This window comes from Varanus komodoensis, unplaced genomic scaffold (assembly GCF_004798865.1).
Source record: "Varanus komodoensis strain SLA01 unplaced genomic scaffold, ASM479886v1 scaffold3, whole genome shotgun sequence".
NCBI lineage: Eukaryota > Metazoa > Chordata > Lepidosauria > Squamata > Varanidae > Varanus > Varanus komodoensis.
In genome coordinates, this window is record NW_025335761.1 from 24,007,946 (window position 1) to 24,020,096 (window position 12,151).

The following is a 12,151-nucleotide window of genomic DNA, read 5'->3' on the forward strand; positions in this document are numbered from 1 at the left end:
CAGTGGTTTTCAACCTTTCCATAGCTGGGGACTGATGAAAACAGTAACACCATCTTGGGGGCCACTGAGGCAGAAACAAAAAGCACCATGCACTTAATACAGTGTTTTGTGTATTAGTTTCCAAACACAGTACCAAGAGAGGGGAGGAGAAAGGAAAATCTCCAGAACAACCAGAAACTGAGCAACAAAATATGCCAGCAGAAGAGCAAAATACTGAACTAAGCATAGCATGGCTCCCAGCTGGCTCCTGCCGAGTTGTCTCTCCCTTCCCTGCACCCCCTCCCCCCAGCAGCACTCGTGCATCCCCTGCAAATGTGATGCCAACTGAGGAAGATGTGGTCAGCCCCTGTGCTGGTTTGCGGTGAGCAGGATACAGACACCCCTGTGGACAGGCAGGAAATTCTGCGGACCAGCACTGGTCTGTGAACCAGGGCCATTCTGCAGACCGGTGGTTGAAATCCACTGCTTTACAGTGTGCAAAATTCCTCCTATTTTGGCCTTTCATAGTAGTCAGGTAGTCCAGTATTATCCCTATAAGAATCACTGAATGTGATGCATACCTAAAATTTAGGTGCTTTATTTTGTAGAGGTTAAGTTCTCTTTTGAGGTTCCTGGGAACATGCATCTTAAGCCATGCAAGAGACTCACCTTGATCTAAAGAGAATAATTTGTATGTGAAAACAGGCTGTCAGATGTGTTTTACCAGCAACACAGATAATATTTTGTGGGGAATAAATCCCTGCATGGATTGCTTGTATATTCAAAGGGACATGGTTCTGTGGTTCTCGCAGTGCAGTCTGCACTGGGAGAGACTTTTGAATGAAATCTTTTCCTACCGACTGGATGGTACTGCAAGAGTAGGTGCCAATAAAAAAAGAACAACTGGACTTACCTTGGCTGTACTCTTACAGCTTTTGGGGCCATTTCTTGAAATTAAGATTTGTATGGATTAGTCCTGGAAAATGTGTTCATTTGTGTTGCTCTTTGTACCCAGGCCTCAATTTGTTATTGCTGTTATCTATCTTTTTAAATGGTTCTATGTCATATATTGAAAACTATTCTCCTTTTTATTTTTATTTATTTTTGCAAACAGGCAGACTGTATGTACACAAAAGACAATCTCAACAGAGATTCTGTAGCCTCTTGGAAAGTAAACTGTTCTTGTGCTTGTTTTCAGCTGTCCCTTGATCTTTATTATACAGAAGATGAAATTTATGAACTTTCTTATGCACGAGAGCCAAGAAATCACCGGGCTGCAGTAAGACTCTTTAATTCTTCTAAAGATAGTGTAAATTATAATTTGGAATTATAGTATAAAAGTATACATGCTTCTTTGCATTCAACCTAGATGTTACTTACTGTAAAATTAATTTATTAGATAAGTTATAGTTTCATTTCCATGTTGCTGTTCCACAAAAAATCATGTTTTTATGTATTGTAAGCCACGTTAAGCACAATTATGTTTCTGTTAAAAAAATAGCATCCATATATTTCAATTTGGTATTAACAATATTTCAGTTCTGTAATAGCTAAACAATCCAGTCAAAAACTGCAATTTAGCTTATTTTCTCAATAAATATCAGTAAGCACAAGTGCCTTAATTCAAGCAAACAAATAAAGATAGCAATATTGATTACTCAGGTAATGCAAATTCAGTCTAGAGCAGAGTTTAATAGGCCACTTAAATTCAGTTCAGTACCTTTTACTTTAGTAGCAATAATAAAATAAAATAAAATAAAATAAAATAGGTATTACATTAAAAAATGGGTCAGATAGCCCCTGTATATTCTCCCAGAGTAGCAGTAGTCTTTGGAGTTATCCTGCTGTCATCTGTGAGGCATACAAGGAATACTTTTGCCCACACAAGTGGCTGTTGAAACTACCCAATATCATAGTCCTTCAGAGACTGAACTTCCAAACTTAGGGCACTGATGGACTTTTGACTCCATTTCTTACTCATTCTGTGGGGACTGCGGGGACAGGGACGTTGCGGAGGTGTCCAGAAGGCAGCTCTCTTCCTCCAGACCTAGCTGTATTGTAATATTCACTGGAATAGGTGAATGGTTGAACTATTACATGCAACAGTTTCTATGTATGAATTAGTTATATATTGTCTGTTAGGTTTCTGTGCTGCCTGTTTGCTGAAGCCTTCTAGGCAGTTCATAAAGCAAAAATTAAAAGCATAATATACAAAAACATAGAAAATATAAACAGCCATAAATTTAAAGCAGAATAAAACTAATGTAGGAGCCAAGATAAAAGCCAGCAGCAATGCAAAGATCCAAAAATGTACTGACATAATTTTTAAAAAATGGAATTGCTAAAAATCCTCAGAAAATTGAAAATTCGTTACCTGGAAGACTACAGTGTCGGTACCACATGAGCCTCTCGCCTGGAGGTTATTCTACAACTTAGGTGCCACCACAGAAAAGGCTCTCTCTTTAATAGTCAACTGCCTCACCTTACTTGGAGGAGCACTTGGTGAAGGGCTTTTGAGGATGATTTTAGGGTCTGTGCAGGTATATACTTCATGAGACAATACTTCACAAGACTATTGCTGATACCAATAAAATGCAGGTCATCAACTATAGTTTTTTTCTATTCTTATTGAGAATAATATGCTAGTGGCACATAGCTAAGATATATACATTTTGTTGGGTCTCTCTGGAATGTTATATGCATCTAATATATGCCTGGTACTAAAAAAATAATGCTATTCTAAAACTTGTTGCAATAAACTGCTATTAGAGAGGAAGTACTGTGGAAGAATCCAACTGTGTCATTCTGCTAGTGCAAATGACATTATGCTAACATACACTAGTTCTGAACTAAACACAAGGGGAGAATCCAACTAATGGTACATTTGCACAGTCATGGTTACACAAATATATTGCATAATGAAAGGCTTTGGCAGAACTTTGTTGCGCTATTTGAGTTTGTGGGGTGATGCTTTCCTTGGTAACCAAACATCACCATTGCCTTTCTTGTAATAACACACAACAAAAATGGAATGTTCAAGGATATATCTCTAATTCTTATTTTAGCCTTTGACGCCATGTAAACCACCAGTAGTAGCAGACTGGGCCTCTGGCATAGCCCCAAAACCTGACCCAAAGATCATTAGTAAGCATGTTCAGAGAATGGTAGACGTAAGTAGCTCTTATTATTTTACCTTGTAAGTTTTATATTAATGACATTAATTTCTGTTTTGGCTCCAAGCTCATGATACATCCACACACTGAATGGTATTATTTTGAATATCTGGAGATGTGAGACTTTCCATGGGGTTGCTGATCACGTAGGTGTCTGTAATGTAGTATGGTGTAAAGAACTTAATACTGTTGTATGTCAGATGTGTGTTTTTTCTTATCTACATCTCTATTGTCCTCAGTACTATATATAGTTTGAAATTCATGATAAACAGGGAGGGTGAATACTGTGGAAGGGGGAAGTTGGTAGGTAGGACGTAAGGGAATTCATGAGTCATTGAAGGAGTGAAGAAAGAGGCTTAGGAAAAAAACCTAATAGCCACATTTTGTTGTGTTACCACTTATGTGCCAAGTTGTGTAAGCGCCATGGAGTCTTTACACCATGGCTGTACTAGTTGTGGCTCTTCAGATGTTTTGACCTATAACTCCCATCAACCCTAACAAGCATAGCCAATAGTGAAGAATAATGGGAGTTATAGGCCAAAACATCTAAAAGGCACATGTTTCCCACTCCTGTTTTAAACCTGGGAGTTAAGTATGGACTGGACAAATCTGCAGTAAGCGTGCAGTATATAAGAGCTAAATAGCAACACTATACAGCTTGCAGAGGTCACCTGCTCCATTGGCAGAATTGAGATGGCTCCATGACAGTCAAAAAAACTTGCTGGTAAAACATTGCAGGCTGTGTACTGACAGGAGGGTTGGGTCCTGGTTACCTGAAGGAGCGCTTGCATCCATATATGCCCAGCCGTCCCTTGAGATCGGTGGGGGAGGCCCTTCTCCGGGAACCTTCCATGAAAGAAATTAGGAGGGGGGGTACTCGGAGGAGGGCTTTCTCTGCGGTGGCGCCTAAGTTATGGAACGCGCAGAGGTCCGCCTGGCACCGTCGTTATTTGTTTTTCGGCGCCAGGCGAAGACCTTTTTATTCAAGCGGCATTTTAACTGTTAACATTATTGGTTTTATCTGGCCAGGGTGGCTTATTTTATACTGTATTGTTGTATTTTAATTTAATATTTATATTTTTAATTTATATTATAATTATTTTAACGTAATGATGTGAGCCGCCCCGAGGCTTCGGCGAATGGGGCGGCATAAAAATGTTTAAATAAATAAATAAATAAATAAATAAATAAATAAATAAATACTGCATTCTAAAGATGTGCCCACAATTTCTTTGCATTATTTAACACTGTAACAAACAAGGATTTGATTCCAAAACTTGAATCAGTATAAAGCATCACAATTTATTATTATTTTAATAAAAGCAAATGCTTTTTAAAAGCTAAAGTGATATTTTTAAAACAGGAGGTTAATCAGTTTAATTTGTTTCTGTTCAGTCAGTTTTCAAAAATTATGACCATGATCAGGATGGATACATTTCTCAGGAAGAATTTGAGAAGATTGCAGCAAGTTTTCCTTTCTCATTCTGCATAATGGACAAGGACAGGTGGGTACGCTGAAACTTTAATTATGCATTTACTTTAGCCTTTTAATAATTTTGTGAAGATGGCAAAATACCCCTCAATGAAAAGGGAATGGAAATTAAAATTACTTGAGTTACAGTGAAAATAGGGAAGTTATCTGACAGCTGTAGTTTGTCTTACATGTAGGGGTAACACTTCTTGGCGCTTACTTTGTATGTTTCAAAAAGCTGTGAAGAAATGTGTGCAAGCGGTCATGTGATCATCAATCCAGGTTGTCAGTTTTGAACTTAAGGAACCTGAAAACGCTGTAACAGAAGAAAAGCACTGCAATTGGGTGTGCTTAAGCTGGGACACTCAGAGCTGTCTGCTTCCAGTTTTCCCTAAAAGTCTGGTGACAGATCTTGTATGTAGCTTATGATCAAGTCAAGCATAATTTGTTACCAAATGTCTTGGGCTCTAGCTTCAGTATACTCCTTTCAAGGCTCTAATTTCATCATCCCTCTTTCAAATCAAGCTAAAATCTTCTACAATTCACTTGAGAGTTTGGGTCCAAGGTGGTAGCATGGCACTAACCAGGATGTTGACATCTCTGAAGGAATGTATTGCCACTGGTAGCTAGAAGTCCTGCTGCTGCTGCAGTTGACATTTTGCAGTAGCTGTGTTACCTGTACCACCTTTCACTGAAGTGGAGAACCTTTAATGAGGTTCTTGTCTCACAAATGCAACTTGATTGGTTGTTGACATGATTACTCCTAAGCACTCTTGTTTGGTGCTGCGGAGACTAAGGTGTACCCCGATTCTCTGATAAGTGCAGGGTAATGAATTGGCTTGGGAGACAGCTAGAGCTTAAGTGGTGTAAGACTTGTGAGTCTGATGGCATGTGTGAGAGTGCATGACCATGTGCACTGCATGGCACTGTGAGTACCCAAGAAGGCCTAGTGTACTACTTTGGTTACATTCTTAAGGAGCCATCCAGTTGAGCCTTTCTGGGTAGTTCAGTGCATGTTGTCACCACCCCCCAGTAACTGCTGTGTTGGAACGCGTTATGCTGGAGCTTTCAAAAGCCTCCTGTAATAATTTTGTTAGGTACTTTGAGGATAAAATTGCTCAGCTTCATGCAGACTTGAAAAACTGTGTGTAGTATCATATTTGGTTAGGTGTTCAATGCACCATCTAGTTCAGCTTTGTAGAATTAATATCAGTTTTTGCAGCATTAGTATGCAGACAAGATGCCTGTAGCTGTTTGGCCTATAACCTGCTCTCTTAACTCTTACCCATCCTGGCTTATTTAAGCTACTGGAATTGCCTGAGAAGATACAGGGAGTAGTGAATTCATCTCTGCATGATAAGAATGGTGCCCACCATTTTAAAGGAAATGATTCATCCACTCCTGAAAAACCCTCTAGGAATCCAGAGATTCCTGTCCAGTCACTAAGGTGCCTCCTCTGGGCACAATGTTTCAGAGGGTAATGGCTCAGCAATTACAGATATTCCGGGAAGTTATTGATATGTCCATTTCAGTCTGGTTTCAGGCCTTTATTTGAGACAGAATCAGATTCAGTTGCCTTCTTGCCAAAAAAAGAGAGACAGAGGAAAAGCATCTCTGTTGATCCTGTCTGATCTCTCAGCAGCTGTTTGATAATGTTAACCATGGCATTCTTTTAGGCCGTCTCTGAACTGGAAATAGGAGGCACTGTGCTGCAATGGTTCTGCTCTTGCTTGTAGGTGCTTCTAGAAAGTCATACCTTGGGACTGTGTCGTGACTTCATAGCCATTAAGCTATGGGGTGCTGCAGGGTAACATTTTGATCCCCATGCTATTTAGCATCTATATGAAGCCTGTGGTAGTGGTCATTAGGAGATCCCATGTTGTTCTGTAACATGCAAATTATGAGAGGCTGTTCATATTCTAAAATAGCGCCTGGATGCAATGATGGATTGGATGAGGGACAGCGACCTGACAGGGTGGAGCCTCTGTGGGTATACAGACCATTGGGGAATTCCCCTAGTCTAGATGGAGTTGCAGAGTTCCTCGGAAAGAATGGGTACAGTTTCAGCGTGGTCCTAGATTCACTCTTGACATTAGAGGCTGAAGTGGTTTCAGTGACACACAGAGCACCTATTACCAGTTCTGGCTGTAATATTAGCTGCATACTTTCCTCAACAGGAATAGTCCAGCTAATGTAGATCATTCATTGACAACCTCCCACTTATGAGGGGTGTTCAATGTATTCTCGGTATCGGGTTGATTTGCTATTGATGTGGGTTATTTAATTTTTTTCCCCCTGATTTATATCCTGCCCTTTTCCTACAAAGGGCTCAAGGCAGCTTACATCATTCTTCTCCTCCATCTTATCCCCACAACAACAACCCTGTGAGATAGGTTGGGCTGAGAGTCTGTGACTGGCCCAAAGTCACCCAGTTGCCCTTCTGCCCAACAGACTCCCTGCCTGAGCTGACGGAGATCGTCTCGGACCTGGTGTTGAGGACTCCCAGGATGTTGGTCCTGGGAGACTTCAACCTCCATGCCGAGACGGTTCTGACTGGGGCGGCTCAGGACTTCATGGCCTCCATGATGGCCATGGGGCTGTCTCAACACGTCAATGGCCCAACCCATGAATGTGGACACACTCTGGACCTGGTTTTCTCGACGGGGCAGGAAGAGGGTGATCTGAGGGTGAGGAACTTATGTTTGACGCCCTTGTCATGGTCAGATCACTTTCTCGTGAGGTTTGAGCACGAGAGCGGCCTTTCCCTCTGTAAGGGTACGGACCCGATTGTGCTGGTTCACCCCCGGAGTTGGATGGATCCTGATGGATTCCTGACGGCTCTGGGGGATTTTCCGGTTGATAAGGCTGGTGCTCCTGTTGAGGCCTTGGTTGAACTATGGAATGGGGAGGTGACCAGGGCTATTGACACGATCGCTCCTAAGCGTCCTCTCCCACCTGGCAGAGCCCGTTCATCTCCTTGGTACACACCTGAATTACGGGCGATGAAGCGGGTTGGGAGATGTCTAGAGCGTAGGTGGAGGAGATCATGGGATGAATCTGACCGAACACACTTAAGAGTCCACTATTGGGCCTATGCTGTGGCAGTGAGGGCGGCGAAGAAGAAATTCTTCTCCGCTTCCATTGCCTCCTCACAATGCCGTCTGGCGGAGCTCTTTCAGGTGGTGCAGGGGCTGGTAAATCCGGGCCCAAAGAGAGATCTGGTGCCACCCTTGAAGGCCCGCTGTGATGACTTTGCCAAGCATTTCAGGGAGAAAATCGCTCAGATTCATCACGAGCTGGACTCTACTATTGAATCAGATTCTACTGGGGAGGTGCCAATAACGCTGTCGAGTCCTCAATTGATGGATGAATTTCAGTTGTTGCAGCCTGATGATGTGGACAAGGTGCTTGGACAAGTATGTCCTACCACCTGCTTACTAGACCCTTGCCCATCTTGGCTACTCAAGAATGCCAAGGACGGGATTGTGACCTGGATCCTGGAGGTGGTCAATGCCTCTTTAAGAGATGGCCGGGTACCTGCCCCTTTAAAGGAGGCGGTAGTCTGGCCAGTCCTAAAGAAGGCATCCCTGGATCCAGAGGTGGTTGCCAATTATAGACCGGTGGCCAACATCCTGTTCTTGGGCAAGGTGCTAGAGCGGGTGGTGGCGGGACAACTCCAGGCACTCTTGGATGAAACTGATTATCTGGACCCATTTCAGTCCAGCTTCAGACCCGGATACGGTACTGAATCTGCCTTGGTCGCCCTGTACAATGACCTGTGCAGGAGAGAGACAGGGGGAGTGTGTCCCTGTTGATTCTCCTGGACCTCTCAGCAGCTTTTGATACCATCGACCATGGTATCCTTCTGGATAGGCTAGCGGGATTGGGAGTTGGAGGCACCGCTTGCGGTGGTTCCGCTCCTATCTCAATGGCTGATTCCAGAAGGTGGTGCTGGGGGACTATGGCTCTGAGCCATGGCAGTTATGCCATGGAGTTCTGCAGGGGTCCATTTTGTCCCCCTTGCTGTTTAACATCTACATGAAACCGCTGTGAGAGGTCATTAGGAGGTGTGGGCTGCGGAATCATCAGTACGCTAATGATACCCAGCTCTGCCTCTCGTTTTCCACCAATCCAGATGAGGCAGTGGCTGTACTGAACCGGTGCCTGGCCGAGGTAATGGGCTGGATGAGGGCCAATAAACTGAAGCTCAATCCAGACAAGACGGAGGTCCTGTTGGTGGGTGGCTCAGGCTTTGGGGTGGGGGACTTGGACCTTGTCCTTAATGGGGTTGCACTCCCTCTGAGGGACAGGGTTTGCAGCTTGGGAGTGCTCCTTGACCCTGAGCTGTCATTAGAAGCTCAGGTGATGGTGGTGGCGAGGAGCACCTTCCTTCAGCTTCGGCTGATTCATCAGCTGCATTCCTATCTGGAGAACGATTGCCTGGCGACAGTGACCCACACGTTGGTAACTTCCCGACTAGACTTCTGTAATGTGCTCTACGTGGGGCTACCCTTGAAGACGGTCCGGATACTTCAGTTGGTGCAAAATAGAGCTGCCAGGTTGCTGACGGGGACTGGGCATTGCTCTCATATAACCCCAGTTCTCCATCAGCTTCACTGGCTCCCTATTGAAGTTTGGGCCCAATTCAAGGTGTTGGTTATGACCTGTAAAGCCCTTAACAGCTTGGGACCTGGTTATCTAAAGGAACGTCTGCATCCATATATGCCCTCCCGCCCCCTACGATCGGCAGCGGATGCCGTTCTCCAGGAAACCTCCATGAATGATATTAGGAGGGTGAGTACCCAGAGGAGGGCCTTCTCTGTGGTGGCACCGCACCTATGGAATGCTTTATAAATTTATTATTGTATTTATAGATTTTAATATATATAGCTGAGATGGTACCAATTTTTAAATTATTAATTGTATCTTTTTATGAATGTGTGAGCCGCCCCGAGGCTTTGTTGCGATGAGGGCGGCATAGAAATGTTTTAAATAAATAAGTTGGCTCCATGGCCGAGCGGGGGCTAGTGCCCAGATCACCTGAGTCCGAGTCCCATGCTCTTAACCACTACACCACACTGGCTCTCAATAGCTAATGACACTATCTGAGGGTACACATGCAAAATTTCAAATAAGTGTGATCATTAGTTCCCTAGTAATCGTCAGTGAAAGACGACCACGATGACTGATGCGACAATGTTGAAGAAAACCGAGCACCACGCTGTGATTAAGTTCCTTACAAACAAGGAAAAAGTCGAAAAATCATTCACGAAGAGATGGTGGCCATTTGCCAGGACTCTGCACCTTCATTATCTACTGTTCAAAAGTGGTCAAGTGAATTTAAAAGGGGCAGAGAAAGCATTGAAGACGACCCTTGCTCAGGCGGGCCAGTTACTGCCACTATGAAAGAAAATGTGAAAAAAATTAGAAACGTTTATTGGAAGATGCCCGAATAAAAATCAAAATGTTAGCAGAGATGACAAACCTATCCATTGGTACCATATTTACTATTTTCATGACCATCTTAACCTTTCAAAGGGCTGTGCAAGATGGGTGCCATGAATGCTCATGGCGCTTCAGAAACAAGTGTGAGTCGAGTGCTGTAGGGAGTTTTTAGAGCTCTGTGGTGAAGATCCATCGAGTATTTTCGACTGAATTGTTACTGGAGATGAAACTTGGGTTCATCACTATGACCCTGAAAGTAAGCAGGAGTCCATGCAGTGGCATAAAAAAGGTGCTGACCCTCCGAAGAAATTCAAAGTCACTCCCATTGGCCGGAAAAATCATGGCCACAGTGGTTTGGGACTCAAAGGGAATTTTATTGATCGAGTACATGAAAAAAGGTGAAACCATAAACGCAGCATCTTGCGCAACCACTCTGCGTAATTTAAGAGAAGCAATTAAAGAAAAAAGGTGGGTAAAACTGCCCACAGGTGTATTGCTTCTTCACGACATTGCGCCTGTTCACACGGCGCGTGTTTTGAAGGCTGCTGTGCGAGACTGTGGTTTCAAAGAAATAAACCACTCACCCTATAGCCTGGACCAGTGACTACTACCTATTCCCGAATTTAAAAAAAGATCTTAGTGGAAAGCAGGTGGCAATTAACGCACATTTTTTAGACAAGGAGGAAGGGTACTTTTTACAGGGAATTGAAAAGTTAATTTCTAGATGTAACAAGTGTATTGAAGTTATGGGGATTACATTGAAGAATAAAAATTGTTTCAATTTATTATTCCTTTTTCTTCATGCTAATACCGAGGATACATTGAACGCCCCTCGTAGATTGTTGCAATGTACTTCATGTGGATCTGCCCTTTAGCTTCATCTGAAACCTGCAGCTGGTACAGAATGCGGCAGGCAGGATGCTGAGCAGAACATCTGACTTTGCACATATTGCATTGGTCTTGAAGCTACTGCAGTGGTTGGCCGTTAGCTACTGAGCCAGGTTTTAGGTACAAGTACTGAGCCAAGCATATAAAGCTTGGGACCAAGTTATCTGGCAGATAGTCTTCTCCAATACAGTCCTGTGTGATGATAAGATTATCAGAGGAAGCCTTGCTGGTTGTACCATGACTTGCAGAATGTAATCTTGCAGCAGCTCAGGAGTAGGCCTTCTCAGTTGGGGGCACCAACCTTATGGAATGATCTCCACCTGGTATTTAGGAAAAGCCAGTTGTAGCATGTCTGTGGTACCAGTTAAGTTTATTATTTATTACATTTATATCCTGCCTTTTTCTTCCTGCAAGGAACACAACCTGGCTTACATGATCTTTCTCCTTTTCAGTTTATCCTGTGAGGTAGGTCAGGCTGAAATTCCATGAGTGGCCCAAAGTCATACAGTAAGATTGACTTTGGGGACTGGAACCCAGTATGGGGACTGGAACCCAGATGTCCTGAGTCCCACTCCAACACACTAACCATTATGCCAGATTAGCTCTCAGTTAAAGAGAGCCATCTCTTTACTTCAGCCTTTTCTGAGTGAGTGTGCTGCCCAGGTTCTTTTTTAATTATGGTGCTGTGTTGGTTTTAATGTTTTGTCAAGGTTTATATTCATGTTCTAGCAGTTGTTATTTTTAATACATATCTAAATGCATTGGAATATTTTTAATTTTAATGTTTGTGATTAAAAAGGTAAGCCATCTGTAAATTGATAGAATCATCACCTTTATGTTCTGCTTGAAAGATGATACATGAGTCTTCCACCAAGAGTACTGGATGCCAGAGGGACTCCTGCTCCTTGTCAGGCATAAAGAGACAATGTCACTCAAGTTCTTTGGAGCAAATGTTCTGAATAATGCAAGAACTCAGCTGCAAACTCAGCATTGTACTGCTTTCTGTAATGGGCAAGCTTACATTATTAACAATACGAAGCTAGTGCTTTTGTCTCTGTTGGTGGAAATCATCCCATCAGACGGCTGGCTCTTGCCTTAGGTGTCAGTGCCCTTAGTATAGCCATAGTTTGGATCTTCATCTTCTGCAGGAAGAAAGACTGCAGAAAAAACATGAGGCTGCTTCTGGTTGCTTCCC

The 12,151-nt window shown here is 43.1% G+C and overlaps 1 protein-coding gene across 1 annotated transcript in view; it reads left to right on the forward strand.

Moving 5' to 3' along the window:
• RASGRP1 (RAS guanyl releasing protein 1) overlaps positions 1-12,151 on the forward strand; it is a 78,806-nt gene that overhangs the window by 47,998 nt on the left and 18,657 nt on the right. The window contains exons 10-12 of the mRNA XM_044436725.1: positions 1,178-1,258; positions 3,045-3,149; positions 4,548-4,657. Of these exons, the coding sequence (XP_044292660.1) occupies positions 1,178-1,258; positions 3,045-3,149; positions 4,548-4,657 (296 nt within the window). The remainder of the gene's footprint in view (positions 1-1,177; positions 1,259-3,044; positions 3,150-4,547; positions 4,658-12,151) is intronic.